The sequence below is a fragment of the Crocuta crocuta genome, unplaced genomic scaffold (genome assembly GCF_008692635.1).
Source record: "Crocuta crocuta isolate KB4526 unplaced genomic scaffold, BGI_CrCroc_1.0 scaffold230, whole genome shotgun sequence".
Classification (NCBI taxonomy): domain Eukaryota; kingdom Metazoa; phylum Chordata; class Mammalia; order Carnivora; family Hyaenidae; genus Crocuta; species Crocuta crocuta.
The window spans coordinates 762397-785487 of NW_027527393.1; the positions used below are offsets into that span (position 1 = coordinate 762397).

The window sequence follows — 23091 nt, forward strand, 5'->3', positions numbered from 1 at the left end:
TTAACTGTATTTGCCTCAAACAATAATTGAAAATATTCTATGGAAATAGGTATGGTTGGATACTTTCAAACAACACAAGCCTTATGAGTTGTTGTTTTTTTTTATGAATGAATAATTCTTTATAGACATTAAGGTACATTTCACAAACTTATCCTTTACTATTCAGTGAGCATCAAGGACCTTTTGATATGTCTTTCTCTAAAACCAAGGCTTTCAACTCAGAATGTATTTATTATTGGAGTTTTAATGTTATCACCAGGGTTGCCTAATCTTACACTGTATACCTTGTAGATGCATGCTTCTTTTTATAAGGCAGTCTAGATAGATTCTTCTTCATAACTTGAAAACACAAAGTCTTTACTACTGGAGTGTCTGTGGTATTATCTCAAACAAAGCAGATTATTTTTTCACCCATGTGCTCATCAGACAATGAATCCTCAATTATCTCTTCGACTTTCACTTATACCCTGTCCCTTTGAGCATCAGTCTCTCACATTGTGTTGATGGCCACAGGCTCTAAATTTACCTCCCAAAACAAAGCTAACAATACTAAACTTTACTCTTTTATACAGACACAATTTTTAAAAAATCACTGCTTTCCTCTTCATTTTTGTACCTCCACTGCAATCTGGTTTTATTCCTTCCCTCCATAGAAAGTGCTCTTGTCTTTCCTGCCCTCCTGTCACAGCTTTTAAGTACCATTCACAAGGCTGATAACTTTGTGATTCTTGAAACATCCATTTCTGAAATGTCTCTAATACCAAACTCTTTTCCTTTTCCTTTAATCTCTCCAGCAGTTTCTTTCAGCCTCTTTTGCTTTATTTTCCATTATCTTATCTCTACATGTTGGAATTCCACAAGTCTTGGTTCTCTATTCTACTCTCTTTTTCTTTTGACACAATCTCTCTGGGTAATCTCATCTATTCCCAGAGAAACAACTATGATCTATATGGATTTCTTTATTTGTAGCTTTACTTCAGAATCCCCTCTGAAATCCAGACCCATATATTTAACTGCCTCTTCAGAGTAGAGTAGATAGGTTAAAATCCTGGCCCTGCCATTTGTTAACTGTGTGACGCTGGGCAAGTTACCTAAGCTTTCTGTGTCTTAGGTTACTCAATTTATAATGAAGAATAGAACATCTTATTTCTTCATTTATTATAAAGATTGAATGAGTTAGTATAATAAAACAGTTAAAATCGTTCCTGATATAAAATGTGAATGATTTGTCATATACACTTGAAACTTAACATACTCAAGAGGAAACTCTCGATTGTTTCTTTCACAGTTGTTCCTCAGATAGGCTTCCCCATCTCAATAAATGATACCATCTTTTAATTGGCTTACCTCTTCTCTTTTCTCCCTCTAACCCATTATCAAAATGAGTATATATTTGTGTAAAATATAAATGAGAATGTTTTTCTACACTGCTAATATTCTTCCAGTGTTTCCTATTATACTTTTAATAAATACAAATCCTTACATATGTCCCTACATATTCTGAAGCTTTGTACTCCATCTCTCACATATTACACATATACATCTTTCATGCACACATACACAAACACACATGCACACACACAGACCACATTCACACATCACATAAAGATACACACATCAATGGCTAGATCCTGCCAATATAGCAGATTCCAATTTAAATGTTGTCTCTTAAAGGGGCACCTGGGTGGCTCTTTGGCTAAGTGTCCAACTTCTGATTTTGGTTCAGATCATGATCTCACGGTTCATAGGCTCAAACCCTGTCACAGGCTACATGCTGACACTATGAAGCCAATTGGGATTCTCACTCTCCCTCTCTCTCTGGCCCTTGCCCACTTACACTCTCTCTTTCTCTCTCAAAATAAATAAATAAACTTTAAATGTTATCTCTTAGAAAAACCTGCTCTAACAAGCTTATCTATTTAAATAGCTTCATATCCCCATTCATTGCTTTCTCTCACTGCCCCAGATTAGTTTCTCTTATGGCCCTTATCCCAGGTTGGACTTATAGACATTGTGTCCATTGTGTGCCTCCTTTATCAAAATGTACACTCCATTAGGGTTTATCTTCACTTATCCATTTCTGTGTGTACTCAGCACCTAGCACAATGGCTGGTATGTAGTAGACATTAAGTGAATATTTCCTACCAGAATGCATGCAAGAATACATGAATGAGTGAATTTGCCCTTTTCTAGCAGCTATTCCAGAAACCTAGTTTGGTTTTTCAGGATCTTTCTTGTGATTTACACTCATATTCAGATAATTTTTGGGAAAAAAGTCATATTGCAAAGTGTGATAATGAAGCATCATTTTAATCATTTTACACCATTATCTATCAGTTATCAAGTCAAATTATCTTCATAATTAATAGGCTCATAAACATTATAGGGTGGTAATGAATTTAAATCCCCCCAACTTATGAAAACTTATAACTCCAAAAGGCCAATCTGAGAGAAATGAATCATAGTTTTGATCTTATTCTATCCTGGTTTATGTTTTTTTTCTCCAGGTTATAATTGTTTCATTACAAGGAAAGGCAACTTGTTAATTTTTTAACCATTATAATCTCATCAAGCACTAAGAACATTATTTCTTCAAAAATACCACTTTGTGAAATAAAGAGAGGAAGAACGTACATGCTTCTTTTATCTACAGTTTAGGTAAAGAACAACACAAACTACATCTGAGTGTGTCTTACGGGCATGTTACATTTCCACATTTTTATCATGTTGCTTGATTGAGCCATCTTTGTGCAATTCAGGCCTTCAAAAACCTTCTCTTATTACATGAGTTTTATCTTATAAAGCATTTCTGCATCTTTATTATAGATACCTTGGATACCCTCTTTCAACTTTCATTTAATCCTCCTTCCAGTTGGCAAACAGGGAATGCCAAAAACCTGCATCTTCCAGACTCACTTGCAATATATTTAATTCTACCAATTAGGTACACCTACAGGAGACTGAGAAGCAGATGCGTTTTGGCACAGGTCACTCTGACGTGAGTCTGTTGCTTAGGCTGGCCTCAACATTTCCAGGATCTAGTTTGCGGGTGTTAAAAGGAGGCAGGTTTGATGACTGAAGCAGCTTCCTGACCAACAGACAGGCCCTGGTGCTCAAGAGTCCAGTAACAGCCCCTCGATTTCAGTGTTCTCCTGGCGCTTCCAACAACCGTGCTGTGCGTCTGCTTTCTTGGATGAAAGCCCTTCGCTTGTCTTCCTGGAGTGGTTTGTGTGTCTAACACTGAAGTCTCATAGAAACACAGGGAGGTGTTTTTTTTTTAAAGGTTTTTATTCCTTTCTTGACTGTTTTTTTCATGGTGTTCAGACCTACCTCATAACATTAAAAAAAATATCTTGGTGATTATCTTTTGCCATTTCACAAGTGGCACAGATTTGTTTTTACCAGGACAATTTGAAATATATACAAAACAAGAGATTATTATAATGAACCCTGATGCACCAATTAATTACCCTGTTTCAACCATTATTAGTTTGTGAAGGGGAAATTTTATATTGTGTAAAATCCCACCTTCATTTTCCCTAGCATAGATCATTTGCAAAGTGTGATTTACCAGTTTCAGACAGTAGAGGCTCATTTATCACAGAATTTATGTCTTAGGTTCATTTGCATCTATATAATTATAAAATATGCATGTAATAAAATAAAAGAACAATATAATATATAAGTAACTTTATATNTAAATGTAAATAATACAAAAGTCAATATATATATAATATTATAAATATAATAAAATTCCATGGTAAATCCCATAAGTATGTAGGTATATCTTATGTCTTGTAAATTTTCTACTCTTTGGGGCTAGAGTAGTGACATCATACACTCTGCTATATTCCTCTGACTATTTTAGGAAGAAATGACATATGTGCCCCAGCTCTTCAAGATTTCAGGTTATTTTCAATTTCTCTCATTATCTCTAGAAATTACTACTGTCACACTTCAAACTGGCTGTTTTTAAACCATATTGCTTCTCACATGAAAATACAGTTGGAGAATTATTAAACTCTAAAAAAACCAAGAGTTATAAACCAGCATTAATTTAAACTCTGTGTCTCTATCCATCTCTCTCTCCCTCTCTCTCTCTCTCTCTCTCTCTCTCTCTCTCTCACACACACACACACACACACACACACACACACACACACAGAGTTTTGAGTATTGGAGGGTTAAGAGCTTATAAACAAACAATTTACACCTATTTCCATTAGGAAGTTGAACTAATTTTAAGGAGCCAACAGTATTTTGTGTCATCGAAAGTAAACATAACAAGCAAACACACAGAAAAGAAGGTTCTAAGAAGGACAAACTTGCTTTTCAACCCTCGTTGAGCAGCCTCCCCAGGTATGCAGAGCACCCACCCAGTTATTTCTGTTTCAGTGGATGAGCACAGGAGCACTGGCCTTGTAGGCAACGAATGGATGAGCCTGACCTTGTGGGGAGTGATATTGGCATAATCAGTTCTCTCGCCAGTGGAACATAACCTCACTCTGACATGACTGCTGGGTTAATAACACAGGTCTCCAGTAGCAGAGAAATATCAAATTTTCCCATCACTCACCATCCATAAAGGCATGTTGCCTTTCTCCTAGAAAACTAAAACCAAACCAAAACGACCACACACGCCACTGAGTTTTGCCCAAAGTATTTTTCTGATTTTGCATTTGCAAACATATGACAAATATTTTGGAGATTACAATTCAATTCAAAACTTCTTTCTGCAAATACTTGGTAAAAATGATGGCCCAGAAAGGAGAACTTTGTTTCCCTTTAGTGACCAATTATGTCATAGATACACTGACCCAAACAACTGATTTCTTAGTATCACCATAGAGTCAGAATTGCACTTTCCCTTTCTTTTATTATTATTTTTTAAATTATAGTCTATTGCCAAGTTGGTTTCCATATGACACCCAGTGCTTATCCAAACAAATGCCCTCCTCCATGCCTATCACCCATTTTCTCCTCTTCCCCACACTCCCCCATCCTCAATCAACCCTCAGTTTGTTCTCAGTATTTAAGAATCTCTTATGGTTTGCCTCCCTCCCTCTTCTTAACTGTTTTTTCCCTTCTCCCTCTCCTATGGTCCTCTGTCAAGTTTCTCTTGTTCCACTTATAAGTGAAAACATATGGTATCTGTCTTTCTCTGCCTGACTTATTTCACTTAGCATAACACCTTCGAGTTCCAACCACATTGCTACAAATGGCCAGATTTCATTCTCTCTCATTGCCATGTAGTTTTCCATTGTCTAGATAAACCACATCTTGATCCATTTGTCAGCTGATGGACACTTAGGCTCTTTCCATGTTTTGGCTATTGAACCAAAGAGTGCTGCTATGAACATTGGAATAAATGTACCCCTATGCATCAGCACTCCTGTATCCCTTGGGCAAACTCCTAACAGTGCTATTGCTGGGTCATGGGGGAGTTCTATTGTCAATTTTTTGATGAACCTCCACACTGTTTTCCAGAGGGGCTGCACCAGTTTACATTCCCACCAACGGTGTAAGAGGTGCACTTTCTGTTTCTTATGATAAGGTACATATTTCGCCAGGGGCATAAGGAAAGTTTTAAATCAAACTGAAGGAATGTTCAATAACACAATGGATTCTATAATAATATACTCTTAATAACAAAAATTTGAATGCAAAGTAAAAGATTTGGCAATCAGTACTCAGACTCACAGAACACCTGGAGTTTTCTTCTTGAACATTTCATGAATCATACAATCATGCAACTCTTAATTTTTTACAATTATTTTTACCCTGCTTATACCATGATGATGGGGATTTCCTGCAATCCCTATTTGCTACTAACTAGTTATCTAATTTGGTATTCAAAGGTCCTCTTTTTCAGAATCTTTCAGCATCACCTTTTGCCCTCCCACATAAGCTATACACTTCATAGAAAGAAAAAGGTTTTCACTGACGCCATCCAGTCCTTCTGCCTCCACACAATAGCCTAACTTGAAGCTTTCTCTTCAAACTCTCCTTTATTTAAGCTTACCTACTGCTTCATTTTCGAGGGCATTGTTTCCAGCTTATTATTACACAGAAAGGATCTGGAAATTTCATTCACTTTAAGTGTTAATACGGAGAAGAATTAGTTTGTTACCCCATACACACAGGCCTAGGAGATTTGCATTTTAATAGAGGACAATTCCTTCATAACTCAACAGAATGGAGTATCTCTAATGGTGGAATTTCAAGCATCACTGACACCAGTGGAGGAAATATTTAGGGTGAGAACAGTTAACACCAAGCCATAATATCTCATAATATGAGACAACTATCTTTTTCACCTAGACTTAAGCTTAACCCGAATAGAAGCCGGTATTCATGTCTGAACAAGAATTAAAGCACGACTAAGTATAAAGCAAAAATCTAAGCTGTTGAACAATGCTCTTTCTTAATGGTCTGCATTACTCTCTCTGAGCTTCTTAGCTTTGTAAAGTGATGTTATTATACTACGTAGCTCTTCTCAATTTCATTATGTCTTCACCAGGATGGCTTTAAAGTTCTCTTCAGCCTCACTAAACTTTAGACAGGCTTCTTTCTGACCTTAGGCTCTTGCCCTCTCTTTTCTTAGAGCAATTACTTCAGAAGGCTTGTAATTGTAAATTCGTTCTCTGCTCCTTTCAGACAGAAGTCTTTTCAAAAGGCTCTTTCCTGGTTTTCTAACTCAAGAATATCTTTCTCAGGGAGCAAGAAGACATCCCTTTGAAATGTAATCATCAAGAACAATAGTACTTCAGTCTCCCAGTTTCTGTGGGATAGTTAAGAATCTAACTCCTTTGAGTGCCTTGCTCCAAGCTGTAAAACCGCACTGGTGTCCAGAAGTTGAGAAAACAGTTTACTTTTGCTTCGAGTCAGGCCCATTTGCACACATGTGGCCTACAACCCTCCACCCAATTGCAGCTCTTAACAACTCTCCTGCTCTTCGTTTCAGTGAAATTGAGTTCAGAGTGAGTTGTGGCCTCTACCCTCTTTTGTAACAGCCTTGAATAAAGCCTTCCTTGCACTTTTAATTTCACCCAGAACAAAGTTTGCTTTGACAGCCTGCACTTGCACAGATTTAAGTATCTATTCCAGTTTGTTTACATTGCCCCAAATTCTTCCACGAACAAACATCGTGAACATAATTTGACTAAGGAAACAAAGTACAATACCTTTTTTTTGGACATCGATGGCAGTTTCCTTGTCAGTTTTCTTTTTGACATCTTCTTTTTCTGGTAACAAAATGAGAAAATTGTAGGTGTCTGTGTAATTCTTATATAATTCGGGGCACACATGACTGCCATTATGGACCCAACTCATCTTTTATAGAGTAATCCTAAATCTGTGCCATAGTCGTGTTAAATATGAGCGAACTAACACTTTCCTAATGGAATAGGGGCTCTGGTGTGTTTTCTCCTCAGGAAGGGAAAAAATCTGTGCTAAGCTCTAAAAGAAAATTTTCATGACAATGGAAACATTAGATGCCATTATCAATTTTGTTATACTTCAATAGTTTTTCTAAAGGACATTAAAATGAATATATTGAAAGTTCTCTGGACTATCAAGCCACTGGAAGCACGTCAGAAGCTCAAAAATCTCTGGAGCTCATTTGAGACTCTAGATGCACTATTTGAAAACAACTGTCTAAAAGTAATAGGGGCACCTGGGTGTCTCAGTTGGGTAAGTCTTCGACTTCAGCTTAGGTCATGATCTCACAGTTAGTGAGTTGAGTCCTGCGTGGGGCTCTGTGCTGACAGCTCGGAGCCTGGAGCCTGCTTTGGACTCCTGGAGCCTGCTTTGGACTCTGTTTCCCTCTCTCTCTGCCCTGCCCCATTCCTGCTCATTCTGTTTCTCTCTCTTTCAAGGATAAATAAACATTTAAAAAGTTTTTTAAAGTAACAAAATACAGTTTATCAATCAACTATGGTTTTTTTTTCATATACATTCAATAGTTGCCCTTTTGATAGACAACTTTTTATTAAACTGAATGAATTGAATAGGAATTTCATATTTGTATTTGTAGTCAAATGTACTGGATGAGAGAGAATTGAGTACCACTTCTCAGTAAGAAAAAAATTCAATCTGTAACAATTTGTAAAAGTGTTTAGACATGAATTTTCTTTTTAAAAATTTATCAATTCAACCTTATTTGGAATATTTATAAATTTCAAGACTATTAATAGAAATAACAATAAAATTATTAAGAGAATATCTTTCCTAGTAAACAAGAGATTTACAAGTAGCATTGTAAAGGGATATTAATTGGTTTCTGTGTTAGTTTTTAAATTGCTCACCTTTCTTTTTTGTTTCAGAAGTCACTTTCTTCTCAGCTTTCTTCTTTTCCTCTTCTTTTTCTAGAGAAGAAAGTTGCAATTATTTCCTTCAGGAAAATGTAGTACAAAGGAAAAACCAAGATTTGAATGAAGGATTACCGTGAAGTCACTTCTGCCTCCAGATAGCTTTGTGACTTTGAGCAAGTGATTTAATCTCACTAAGCCTTATTTTCCTCATTTGTAAAATAATAGTATTCCCCTCAAAGTTAGATAATGTTTACAAAGCACTCTGCACAGTGCCTGGCTCACAGTAAATGCATAAAATTGTTGGTTGCTAATATTGTTTATAAATAATGAACAAGATCCTTTGAGCTTTCTGAACCAAGCAATTGTTTGGAGCCTAAAGTAAGCTATTAATATATGAAATAAAAATATCATGTCTGGGAAAGATACTAAAGGTAAACTAAAAAAAAACAATAGGTTTTTTTTTGTTTGTTTTCTTTTCATATGTTCAGTTTCATTAGAAATAGTACATGAGGCCATTAGTGAGATCTATTTTGATTTAACCGTTTGTCAAATCTGCTTCTTGTCAGCAGGCATTTGGAGTCTGGTGACATCTGTCTGGCAGTGTGTTGAGGACATACGTTCCACTGCCCTTTCTGAGTGGTTGTGTCAATGAGGCTGCTCACACTCTTTGCACCCAGAGGTTTGTAGTGAGCCTGGGTTCCACACAGAACAGCATGTGGTGCCTCTGGCCTTCTTCATGAAGGAGTTCTTTTTCAGAGATCTGAGAAAGTCTTAATCTGAGGAGCAGAGGGAACCTCAAATGCCTAGCCATAGCCATGTTAACAACTGGTCATCTCTGGACATTGTTCTGGTAAGTGTACTCATTTCAAATAAAAAAGTCATGTAGAAGTGGTTGAAATGGAACATTCGGTGTTTCTAGGTTTGAGGCAGCTATAAGTTCGATTAATGTTGGAAACTGACTAATTTTTATCCTCAATGAGTAGTGCTATTTACCTTATATTTGAAGCACCTTTGTATCTGTCATTTGTCTCTCATCACACTATAGATGCCAAGCATTCAAAGATTTTCATTACCCAGAGCTATTATGAGATGGTTATTGTGATGAAGAAATCCAATGCATAGTTCCAGTATGAATGTTGAAGTTGTCTACTAATGACTGCATCTCATTAAATATAGGAATTAATTCATTCCCTTAGGTATAGAGATTTTTTACCTACAAGATCAAAGACAACACTTTCAGTGTTAGAAGTATAATTTATAAAGAACCCCTTTTCAAGACTCCTAGAGATAAGCTAGTGTCGTAGGGAGAAAGATATTCACACTCTGTCTAAATGTGTCTGCAGTGTGCCATTACAGCTGCCCAGTCAGAAGTAGAAAGTCAAGAAACCTGATTTTGATAGTTTCAGAGTTAGAAATAAACCAATTGAATTCCACTTTGCCTTTTCCTAAAGGTTTATGCATATTTAATATGCAAATCATGTTTAAAATTCTGAATAAAGATACTTTTGATTTAAGTATCATTACTTTCAGCTTGTCTGGGGGAAATTTAACATAACAGGGCATTTTCCATCTTATCTAAATAAATGCATATGCCAGACAATTGAATTGGCATTTGCTAAACATTTGTGCCAGAAAATGGGTTCATTAAAATACAGATTGCTTGTAAATATTTCTTAGCCCATATCAAATATCTAGACTGTAGTCACAATAAGATCACAACTCAGTATCCAAGTCTCTCCATTTCATAGTGTAGATGAATAAGTATTTCATTTAAAAGTCATGCCAATTAGTCATTTTTACATTGAACTTCAGAATGAAAGTAGGTATTTGAGATCATAGATGGAAGACATTCTTTTCATTTTTTTTTTTAAAAAAGAGAATCCTCCTGTGCAGTAATTCTGCCCTTTAAATTAATATAACTGGAGTTTTATTGTGGTGATACAGTATTCCTGCCTTAGTTCAGATTGAATTAATGCTTCCATTTACACTCTGCCTGTGATTATGGCCATACACCGAGAGAGTCATGAATAAAAGCAGAAGTCCACAAAAAGCAGGTATAAATAATGTACTTTAATAACATTTTTATGAATTAGACCTTTAAGCTGTCATTATGGGGCTTACTTTATTCATGGTGAATTCACTTAAAACATCAACTTGAAGATTCTGCATTTCTTCAAGCACTATTGTCTCTATTCTATAGGTGATTTGGCAGCAGTGGAATTAATGGAATTATAAAAGACACAACAATTTAATTACATCCTGCTAGGAATATCCTGCTTATTTCTTTTATGAAAATCCTCCTTCCCCTGACTTTTATCTCCCTCGATTCAACAACGCTCTTCTGTTTCCGCCTGACTATGCACCCAAATATGTAATTTCTTCCTCACCCTCTCTTCCACGTTGTTGGCTATTTTGTCTGTGGCAGCTAGGTAAGACTTAGAACATTTAATACCACTGGTTTTCAGAGGGATAGCAATCAAAGGTGTCTGTAGAATGTGAACTTATCAGTCTATTGCCTCTGTCTGGCAAAAGGGTCTTCCATCCTAAAATGATGGCTCTATCTGTCAGGGATCACAGGGAAGTCTAGTTGAAAGAGAAATCCTCTCCACAACGAGCAGCTCTGAGCCACAAATATGTTATTAGCTTCTGCATAAATTAACATGAGATGAAAGAAAAATTAAATGACTTACTTTTTACTTTCTAAGCCCTTACAATGGGCTTTTTTCTTGCTTTTAAATGTTTTTATGCCATCTCAAAGGCAGAGAATGAACAATAGTTAATTATAATCGTAAAGCTTTCTAAGATGCCTGTTTCGAGCAAAATGGGAAAACAAATGCAAATGTTGAATTTTCAACTTATGTTTTGTCCATCCCCTCTTTTCCTTTCTACTGTAGGGATTATCCAAATTTTATATGCCAGATGGGTGCTTCTCTTCTAAACCTCTATGGCAAGGATGAATGTATTCTTGGTCCGAGTCAAGTAAATAAAGGGAGTGTTTCTTCTATAACAATACATTCCAACACATCTTGTCACTGTCACTTTATTTGTATAGAGTGGCAGAAGTTGGCCTGGAACCCCACTCATTCCATGATCATGGGAAGTGTCACACAGCAGATAAGTTCAATGACACCAGTGATTATTCTAGTTCTCCATTGTTATCATACAAAAGCATATGCAAGGAGAAAGCATGGGCGCTAGCCTGGGTGACCTTGGTCTAAATTCTGTCTCTGACCCTTTCTGGTTATGGGAAATTGGGCATTGTGCTGTGTCACATTGAATTTTATTGTCCTCATTTGAAAAATGGGACTAATAAAATCTACTTGGCTGGTTTGTTGTGAAGAATAGAGACACTGAGCTGAAGTGCCTAGACCAGAGGGAATGTTCATAAAATGTTGGCAGCGAGTAACTATTACAATATTTTAAAAATAATAAAAATCTGACCACACATAATCTTCAGTAATTTTTCTAGATATGACATTTATTGATCTATTTAGGTAAATGCACATTAATTCTTATTTTTCTGTATGAAGAGAGGCTGTGTCTTATATACTTTATTTTGAGAAATCTCAGGAAAAAAAGTACATCAGTAGGTTTAACATGCTATGAAGGGGTGCTGTGCTGGAATGAAGTGGATTCTAGTCTTGGTTTCGCTATAATTAGTAGCTGCGGCCTTATGTAACTATGAGTAACTCTTCCATCTTCAACCATAAAAGGCAGGGGAATGGGTAGAGCATATTTAGGGCCCTCTTCACCCATGTATTCCTTTATTCTCCAAATGAAGCATGATTCTTCTTGCATTTATTTCTTAATTTTGTCGGGAGCAGGCAACTTAAGAAGCTTTAGCTTTGTAAATAACTACTGTATTGTCTCTGGCTTTGCTGCGGCTTTAAAAAACGTTAAATGTGAGGAAAAGTCTGTTTTTAAGGCTTTAAATAAATATGTATGTTATGTATAGCACATATATGAATACATCTACATGAATTATAATGTCAGGTGGTGATAAGGCTCAGGAAAAGAGCTTGTTTTAGAAGATTAAGGAATCAGAAGGTGAAAGGAAGCATTGCTTTTTTTTTTTTTTTAAGGAAGAATGGTAAATCTTTCAGGTTGGGTAAGCTTTGAAGAGAGTCTTGAAAAACAGCAGGAGAGCTTTGGTCTATCAGGGAGAAGAACTTTTGAGGCAAAGGAAAAATTTCTGCATCTACCAAGACCTTGAACATAGAATTTGTTGTTCATGGTATGACTGTCCCATTTTACTGTAAGATAAGAGGCCACTGAGAGGCTTTGAGCAGAGAAATTATACGATGCTGAGTTATGTTATAAGAGGAACTTTGGCTGTCACTGGATGGTGTTAAGTGACCCACTGAACTTTGTGATCATATTGTAAAGAAGAAGATTATGAAAGTAAAAGAATTCAACACAAATACACACACACACACACACACACACACACACACTTTTTTTCTTTGTTTTCTTCCTCTGAATTTTATTTGGGACTCTTGAAGGAATGTAACATTACAGAATCATGGTAGGAGTGCCTCACTGTACATTGTAATTAGGTTGCTATGGCAGCAAAGTTCTTTAAATTAAGGATTTCACTTGAATTATCTGGCATAACTAAACTGGCCTGTCAGAACCTGAATCCAATGTCTTTGCCTTAGCTTTTCCTTAAGTGATAGCTGAATTATTCTTGGAAGCCAGGTCTTCTCATTATCAGCTATTAACAACAAACAATTCACAACCAGCAATTCTATTGCACCTTTCAGTGACTACCCAGAGACTTTTAAAATTACAGTTTTCTCAATCAGCAGATGTTTATTTTGCCTTAAGTCAGACCCTTTGCCAGGGTCTATAGATTTAAAAGACCCCCTCCAAGAATACTAGGTATGGAAATAAGTGGGGAAGTTTACAATTACAATAAAGACTTTGAAGGATATTCAAGGTAGAATCTAAGGCAACCATCAAAGAGGTCCAAAACCAAGGAGGCCGAGTGAAGCTTGCAAAAGCTACTTCTGGTGGAGGTAAGCACAGACTGAGTCTGAAATAGCCTGTGGAGCCTGGTTCTGACAGAGGATGCCCAGTGTTATTACCAATGTGGGCTGAAGGAACTGAGGTGCAGAAGGAACTGAGGTACAGAGTGACTACTTCTGTCCTGAAGATACCGGTTGAAAACTTTTTTTTAAGTTTATTTATTTTGAGGGAGAGAGAGAGAGAGAGAGAGGCAGAGAGAGGGAAGAGAGAATCCCAAGCAGTTTTCTCACTGTCAGCCCAGAGAACTGTGAGATCATGACCTTAGCTGAAATCAAGAGTTAGACGCTTAACTGACAGACCCTCCAGGCACCTCTGAGAACTCTTAGTGATATACTACCATTCACAAAGGAACTATCCCAAAGAACTCTAGATCTGATCAATGTAAATCCAAACTTTTTCAAAATACCCTAATACAGTTCATTAAGCCACAAAAGGATTGTGGAGAAAGGATCTCCATAATTATTTTAGATGGTCAGAGCAAGGCAGAACTATGTGTTTACTTTTGGTTGGAATGTCACTCATTTCAAGGTGACAGGAAATCACACTAACAAACTAAAGTACATGACCTTACAGGCAACAGAATTTACTTGGTCCTCAGGTAAAAAGTCTTTACATCTGTGACCAGGAAGAAAATCAGCTCAGGAAAAAGACACTAGCCCAGCTTCCCAAATCTCATAATTGACTAAAAAGGAGTCCAAACTAAAGGAGAAGCACACATCCTGTTCTCACTGCAAATGGAAAATAAAGCTTGGGGTGGACGTATTCTATTAAAAACTTGCAAGTGAACTGATCCTTGGACAGAAAAGAAGTTCTAGCTTTTGCCTTATGTTGTCAAACTTATCTTTCATCTCCCTTATGGCTGAAGTTCTCAGACATTATAACAATTTTTTTCTACTTCTGAATTTAGTATGCAAAAGGGAATGCAAAGAGAAAAGATTCTTTGATACCTTTCAAATTGCAAAAAACTTTCTTATGTTAATTAAAATTGATATTTAAAACAGATAAGGTAGCTTTCCTCAAACCTTTCAAAAATGATAAAAGCTTCTTAGATAAGTGATTGCATTACTTTTGAATGGGTTACATTTATACAGTTGAAGGTTGCCACATCTATTTTTTTCACTTTTCTACCTAGAAGTGAAAGAGCAAAGACAACCTCAGTGTGTGTGTGTGTGTGTGTGTGTGTGTGTGTGTGTGTGTGTGTGTGAAAGAGAGAGAGAGAAAGAGAGAGAGAGAGAGATGAGAGAGAAAGGCTCTGGCTTTTATTTTTCCTTCAACGTGTTTACATTTCAGAAAGTAAATGCTCAAAGTTTATTGACTTTCACTAAGTGAGAACTTTCCATCTCCATACACATCTCTGGATAGCTTTCTATAGTACAGTTACATTTTGTTGTTGTTTTATTTTTAGTTTAGTTTTGTTTTTTAGTGCTCCCTACATTTAGAGACTTTGGAAGAGCTCTTTTAACCCTTTAAAGTTTATTTTTATGTGGAATCATTGCTTCCTCAAGATCTTTTATTGTAAATGTTTCCGATGTGTCTTTCTATAAAGGTAAGAAAAACATAAAGATAAGATTGTTTTCTAACACTTTTCATTTTCAATATCATATTATTTACAAAAGATTACTTTTTCCATATTTTCACTTAATGTTTTTTTTACATTTCTCTGTATCCAAAAATTGATTGCAACATTACTTCATTATATATGGAATGTTAAGAATGCCTAGAGAGGCTCCTGAGTGGTTCAGGCCACTAAGCTTCAGACTTCAGCTCAGGTCATGAATTTGAGGTTTGTGAGTTTGAGCCTCCTGTCGGGCTCTGTGCTGATCGCTCAGAGCCTGAATCCTGCTTTGGATTCCGTGTCTCACCCTCTATCTGCCCCTACCCCATCCATGCTCTGTCTCTGTCTCCTTCAAAAATAAACATTATTTTTTTTAAAAGAACGCCTAGAAGCATCAGAAAATTAAACTTTTCCTATTGTGATAAAATCATCAATATTTAGAAAAAAAGCTGGTCATCATTCAAAATTGAAATAAATATCACTTTATAGCACCATTTCAAAGATGCTGCTAATTTTAAAACAGATCCTTAAGAAGTTAGGACTCAATTTACTAAATGAATTTAAAAGACTGAATAGTTATGTTCAAAAACAATTTGACTTTAAAATTACTAAAAGTTATTTGGACACATGTATAAGTCTGATTTTCAGTGGAAACTTTTCAATTCTTAAAAATATGTCTAATGGACATCAACATTAAAAAGGAAACAAGTATCCTTTCAATGAGTACAACTTTAAAGTTGTAATCATTTTAATATGTTGAATTTGGGTTTATTTTAACTCATGGCCTACATAAATTTCATCATCTCTCATGAACTATACCAAACAAAGCTTTTTGTTTTCTCTTTCCACATATAAGGTCTATTCTAGTAGATCAAAAATTTTTACACGTTTAATGTTGAAGACATTAAACATAATGTTAAACATCAAACAAATACATTAAAAGAATAAATCCTTTATTACGTGAACAATTGCCAAGACTCTACTCCATTTGGTTAAAACTGACCTGGCTTTAAAGATGCATTTTGTTCTCGAGAGGAAGAAAAGTATCTTTTGGAATTGTAACAAAGGCACATAATACAAAGAAACACTTAGGTCAAGCTGACACAAATAACAAATAAATGTTTTGTAAAGAAAGACTGATCCTTACAAAGTAGAGCTTTGGACGGATCCAGTTCTTTTTTTATAAAATGCTTTATGAGAAAAATTTGTTGGCATGAGAGTTTTTAATCAGAATGCCATAATAACAAAGCTACTAATAGATCATGTTCGCACATATTCGCAACTCACGTCCTTGACTTCTCAGGTCCTTTATAGATCAAAATACAGGGAAAAAATTATTTTTTTGATACCATGATAAAAGTTACAAGAGAACAAATAACAGATCCGAATCAACAGACAGCTCCTTTACTGTTTCCTGTTTTGTGGATGCCACTCTTGATCCCCACTGCAAACACTCAAACTAATCAAATCAGGTAGACACCCCTAGCTATATAGTGAGATGTGTAGGGGTAGAACAAACTTCTCTTACAGATAGGTCAACAGGAAAAAGTAAACGACTGTCACAAAAAGTCTAATAATCAATAATGGGAAATCAAAACCAAATGACAAGAGAGAAATATTCTAAGTTTAGAGATGCAAGTTTCTTATGAAATCTATTTAATACCTATTAAAATGTATGTATATTTTGTAATCTATGGGAAATTCCCATTTCTTTCCAGTTTTCTTTCCCCCTTTCTTGACATTCTTCCAGCCGGCTTAAGATAGTTTTTCTGTGTGTGTGTATGTGTGTGTGTGTGTGTGTGTGTGTGTGTGTGTGTGTCTCCCTCTGCCCCTCCCCCACTGTGTAGGCTTTCTCTTTCTCTCCTCTCTTTCTCTCTAAAAAATAAAAACAGGGGCGCCTGGGTGGCTTAGTCGGTTAAGCGTCCGACTTTCGCTTAGGTCATGATCTCGCGGTTCGTGGGTTCGAGCCCCGCGTCGGGCTCTGTGCTGANTTGAATGCTGACGAAAACTGAGGACTGATGGATGTGGGGGGGAGGGGGGGATGGGCATGGAGGAGGACACTTGTGGGGATGAGCACTGAGTGTTATGTGGAAACTAATTTGACAATAAACTATTTGTAAAAAAATAAAAATAAAAATAAAAACAACCAAAAAAGAGTTATTTTCCAATTCCCTCCTAGGCTTATCGAGGATATTACATGCATTATTTTACAGAATTTTGATGATGTGTTTTCTTAATGAAGGACATAGCTCTGACGGAGCGTCTCTCTTACAGGGCTTTTGGCTTTGTAAGCCACTTCATTCCCCTACCTCTTCAAGCCTAGGACTGATACAGCCTTCCTGTTTTTGCTAGCCCTGACATGTCCCACTGTACCTCTGCATCTTGATAGACCAGGGACCCTTCTATACTCAACAAGCCCCAAACTGAGCTCATTATCATCTCCCCAAAGCTGTTCGTATTCTTAATGCCATTCATATACTCAGCGCAGACAGACTTTAGCAATCATGCTCAACCCTAACACTCACCGCTAGTCTTAAAATAATGGAAACAGTCTAAACCTGGGTATGAGATACATGGCTTCTAATTCCAATTACAGTGGACCCTTGAACAGCATTTGAATCACACTGGTTCACTTACAAGTGGAATTTTTTAATAAATAGAGTACAGTAGTATAAATATATTTTCTCCCTTACGATTTTCTTAATATTTTCTTTTTTCTAGCTTACTTTAAGAATACAGTATATAATATATATAAAACATGTATTATCAACTGTTTATGTATCAATAAGGCTTCCAGTCAACAGTATGCTTTAATAGTTAAGTTTTCATGGAGTCAAAAGTTATACATGGATTTGTAACTGCATGGAGGGGGGCGAGGAGTACCTTAGACCTCCACATTGTTTGAAGGACAATTGTATATCACTGTTATAGCTGTGTTCTCTTAGGGAGTTTACTTGATTTCTCTGATCTGCTCAAAATTTTAAACTTATGTGAAATCATATTCACTGCTTGGAGTTGTTTTGAGGGTTAAATGGAATCATTTAAAAGAAAAGTAGCATAATTTTCCCACACGAACAGTAGCCTCCTATAATTGTCTCATCTCCAGACCCACAATCTCCACCCCTCAGCTACCCATCCTTTCTATAGCTGTCATAAGAAATCTAAAATGCAAATTGGATCTTACTCTTCCTTTGCTCAATTGCTTTAGAAGCTTCACACAGTCTGTGAAGAGGTGTAAAATCTGTAGCTGTGTGTACAAAATCCTTCAGGATATTAACCAAATTGGCTTTTTAATAATTTTTTAATGTTTATTTATTTTTGAGAGAGACAGTGTGAGTGGGGGAGCAGCAGAAAGAGAGAGAAAGAAAGAGAAAAACAGAGAGAGAGAGAGAGAGAGAGAAGACAGAATACAAAGCAGGCTCCAGGATGTGAGCTGGGGCTCAAACCCACGAACTGCGAGATCATGACTTGAGCTGAAGTCAGACGCTCAATTGGCTGAGCCACCCAGGAACCCCTGAGCCAAATTCTGTATTAAGAAATTATATAGAGTTTCACATATACTGACTAATGCCACTAACACAATTACCTTATTATCATAGACACCAATTAAAAACTTAACATACGATTTAATAATTTATTATACATATAAGAAAAATTTCCTGATAAAGAATAATAATAATAATAGCAAGCAATGGTTGAGTACCTAACTGTGCTAAAAAATGTGCTAAGTTGATATATACATTATTTATTTAAAAAAATTTTTTAAATGTTTTATTTATTTCTAGGAGAGACAGAGAGAGACAGCGTGAGCAGGGGAGGGTCAGAGAGAGAGGGAGTCACAGACTGAAACAGGCTTCAGGCTCTGAGCTGGCAGTCAGCACAGAGCCCAACGCAGGGCTTGAACCCACAGACGGCAAGATCATGACCTAAGTGAAAGTCGGATGCTTAACTGACTAAGCCACCCAGGCGCCCCAATATATACATTATTTAATTCAGTTATATTAAGTTTCTAAGTTAAATAAGTAGTGAAAGTAGTTTGGTTTATATTATTTTATCAAAATTTATAACTAAAGGTCAGTTCCATTAAAAATTGCTGACAGATATAAGTTTATTTCACCACCAAACCAAAAAAAAATATTACATTAGCCTAAAGTTCAATAAAATTCATTGTGTCATAGAGTTAATGGAATAAGAACTGGGGCCAAATTTCTATTTTATTATTTTCTGCTCTTTGCTTCTCAGGATATATCTCCTGAAGAGCTAAGGTGATAAAGTTCTTGGTTTAATAGAATTGTAAATAAAACATTACTAGCTCCTGTAGAACATTGTCCTCGGATACATCCTATGGTAAGAAATAATCTTATAAGAAGTTTCTTATAATGCTTCTTTCTCCTCTATACAAATCCTACCAACCCACTCTTTATGGCCCAATGCAAGTCTTGTGATTTCATTGCATAGCCTTGCCTCACTCATCTCATCTTCCTCCCAACTTTTACAGCCTTTATGGTCTGTACAACTCATTTCTTTACATCAGTAAATAATGCATGAAAGTATTATTCATTGCATAGGGGCATGCCTGGTTGTCCCAACAAGTAGATATCTCTATCCAGACCACAACCATACTGTAAAGATCTCTAGTAGCTATTTAACCACTATGCAAAGCCATGAAGTCTTCCCTCTGCTCTTAAGGCAGTTAATCACCATCCCACTGGCCTGAAAACAATAAGCTTGAAATCTCCAGGTGGGAGCAAAAAGGTACTTAAGAGACCATTTAAGTCCTGGCCCCAACTTTACAGGTGAAGAAATGGAGATCCTAAAAAGTCAGTTGATTTGTCAAAGGTCATATAACTGATTAGTGTCAAAGCTGGGATTAGAAGCTGAGTCCTTGGTCTTCTCTCTAGAGTGCTTTTGCCCACATATGGATGATGACATTTATTATGTTATTTACAATTGTCATACTAAGTACGAATTGTATATTTAGTCAAGAAGACAATAGGGTATACTGTATTGATTCTCCTTATTATATTTGCCTTTATGTATGCAAATTGTATGTTTATAATGGAATGTTAAAATTAACTTAAGCATAAGATATATAGTTAATAAAGAATCATGTAACTTCTTTCCACATATTTGCCACAATAGACAAGTTGTGACAATTTTACACTAAATGTTGAATAATAACATGTGGGTAGAAGTCTTCTATTCTTTAGAGAACAATGACAACAAGAACCATGAAATTTTGGGAGATGTCCATGTTGAGTAGTGGGAAAGAAAAAAATCTTTTCTCATTGTTGATTAAAAAATAATGGGATCATGGGGCGCCTGGGTGGCTTAGTCGGTTAAGCGTCCGACTTTCGCTTAGGTCAGGATCTCGCGGTTCGTGGGTTCGAGCCCCGCGTCGGGCTCTGTGCTGACTGCCAGCTCAGAGCCTGGAGCCTATTTCGGAGTCTGTATCTCCCTCTCTCTCTGACCCACCCCTGCTCACGCTGTCTCTCTCTCTCTCCTAGAAATAAATAAAAAATATTTAAAAAAAAATAATGGGATCATATCTGGTAACTGTGCTTCTACTAAGATTTTATGAAGCAGCTTTTTTTGGTGATGGGGTGAAGATGGAAAATGTTGCCTGAAGCAGTTTGTTGAATCACTGAGGATTCTGTCTGAGAGCAGTCAGGGGCTAATTCCTCCTGAGAAAGACAGTTCTGATCAACATTTGATGATAAAATGGCTAAAGGGAAGAATAATCTGATGGTAATATAACAGTTGCCATTTCACTGGGGGAGGAGCTCAGTAGATCAGCTCCCTTATTGAAGTAAGTGGTAGTTTTAGTGGCTCTTTGAACTTGCAGGCTTTTCAGTCCCAGGGGAGCTCCCAGTGGACATGGGAATTCTGTTACAAAATGTAATGCTGTTTTAGAAAGAACATGAGAATTAATATTATATTTAAGTTAGTCCCTTTTAAATCATATCCATAATTAACTGTCAGCTGACAATGTCAGAAATGATTACATGACATGGTTGTTACATGAGTACATGAGATTTGTTTAATGTTATTGTAGCGAATTTTCTATGGCCAGACATAGTCTAAAACATATAGGAGTCAAAGGAAACACGTGAGTTGGTATACAAATTTAGTCTTCACATCCAAATATTTAAAGCAATAGAAACTTCATTATGATGTGCAAAGCATGTGATGTGGGAGAGGAGGGAAACTGAAGGAAGGCAAGACACATCTTCAAGGCATGAGACAAATAGCCTGAGAAGCACACCAGCATTTCCAAGGAGGAAATGAGTGCTGTGAGAAACTGATTTTCTTTGTTTTAAGTGCTATGAAAGCACAAAGGAAGCTTTTAAGGGCCTCACAGATATGAGGGCAGTTTCACTCATAACTAGGTCCATGATTTTTAAAAATCTACTGTTAAAATTCCAAATAGTTTCCAATATCTTGTGAACAAACTTAATAATTCAGTGTATAGATAAGTTCTACTTTTTTAAAACCAAAAAAATGCAAAATATGTTTAAGCTCCTACATTTAACTGTTATATCTGTATATCTCAAATCAAATAGCACACGTTAGTGCCACACATAAGTGGCACTAAAAAAACCTTTTTTATGTGAAAAAAGTTCTTTTTTACATAATGCCATTTTCTTGCCACTTGGTCCTAAGGAAGTTCCAGACTAAAATAGTGCATCAAGGACTGTGCATAATCAGGCTCACTAAAAACAGCTTGATTAATACTAAATATGTCCTAGTTCCTAATCAATTATGTTAATGAAGTTGCAGGCACATCTGCAAGCCTTGACAAAGCCCATGATCTGGGTATCGCCTGGTAGCATGAACTCCTTGGGAACCTGTTCAGTGCCAGTGTCCTCAGTGTCAAGACTCCTTCTCTGGAAAGTAAAAGCCCTGTAATCCTGCGACATCGTTATGTTATTCACTTAAACATCATACTGGGTTCCATGATAAAATTTCAAATTAAATAGCTCTTTAAATAGAACAATGGAAACCTAAGTGTCCTACTTTACAAATGACACATCCCTTTCCAAGTGACAGACTGATAGGCAAAACATTTACTACTTGGTGTTTTATGAACCTCTAGTAGGAGATAAACTGGAGTCAAACACTTGAATAATCTATCAAAATCTGCCTCAAATTGGGGAATTGGAGTTCTTTGATTTATGTCCATCTCTCAACAACAACAATAACAGAATTAGAATCCAATGAAAGTTAATGTGACACTATTATTTATAGGCTATCCCTTGTCCTGTGAACATTGGGGCAGTGACAGAGTCACTTTTCAGTTTTGTGTCAAATTATCCCCAGTAACATAAGCTCTTATAATCCAAATGCCAAACAAAATATGACTCTGACCTCTGTCTCTCTCCACTGAGTTCTAAGCATTTTTTCTAAATAATCTGCTTACTAGCTAAGTAAATGATATACAGTAATTGCCAGTGATGAGATTACTCAGTTTTTGTTTTATTATTTTCCATATAACTCAGTTATATCTGAGTCCAGATATACATTTAAAAAGATATTTAACTCCTATCAATATCAAGCGTATGCAAAAGATGATGCAAGCTGGGAATTTATGCTGGTGAAAAACCATTTATGATAGAAATGCAAAAGGCAAATCATTGATTACTCAAAAAGAAATATTTAAACAACTTTAATTGTACAAGGGAAACGTTTAAGGTGTTTTACTAATAATGAGGCTCAGAGGTTACCAAGTGCTAAGGACTGAATTGTGTCTCCTCCAAATACACATGTGAAGCCCTAACCCCCATATAACTATATTGGAGGTCGGGCCTTTAGGAGGTAATTAAGCTTAAATGAGGTCATAAGAGAGGAGCCCTGATACCATAGAACTGTGTCCTAAGGAGAGGAAGAGCCACCTGAGTTCTGTCTTCACCATGTCAAGATAGCAAGAAGTAAATGTCTACAAGCCAGGACATGGGCTTTTTCCAGAAGCCTGTCTATCATGGCACTCTAATCTCAGACTTCCATCTCAAAAAACTATGAGTTTCTGTTGCTTAAGCTACCCAATCTGTGGTGTTTTGTCATGGCAGCTCTTGAAAACCAAGGTACCCAGTATTGATCAGGAATTTAAGAAATTATGATATCAAGAGGAATTGTCTTCATATAATTGTCACACACAGAAATGACATCAAGAGCCAAGTGAATGAATGGGTGAAGAAG

The 23091-nt window shown here is 36.4% G+C and overlaps 1 protein-coding gene across 1 annotated transcript in view; it reads right to left on the minus strand.

The window, feature by feature from the left end:
* TRDN (triadin) overlaps positions 1 to 23091 on the minus strand; it is a 338537-nt gene that overhangs the window by 212418 nt on the left and 103028 nt on the right. The window contains exons 11-12 of the mRNA XM_077752724.1: positions 8307 to 8366; positions 7185 to 7244 (exon numbers count right to left, since the gene is read on the minus strand). Of these exons, the coding sequence (XP_077608850.1) occupies positions 7185 to 7244; positions 8307 to 8366 (120 nt within the window). The remainder of the gene's footprint in view (positions 1 to 7184; positions 7245 to 8306; positions 8367 to 23091) is intronic.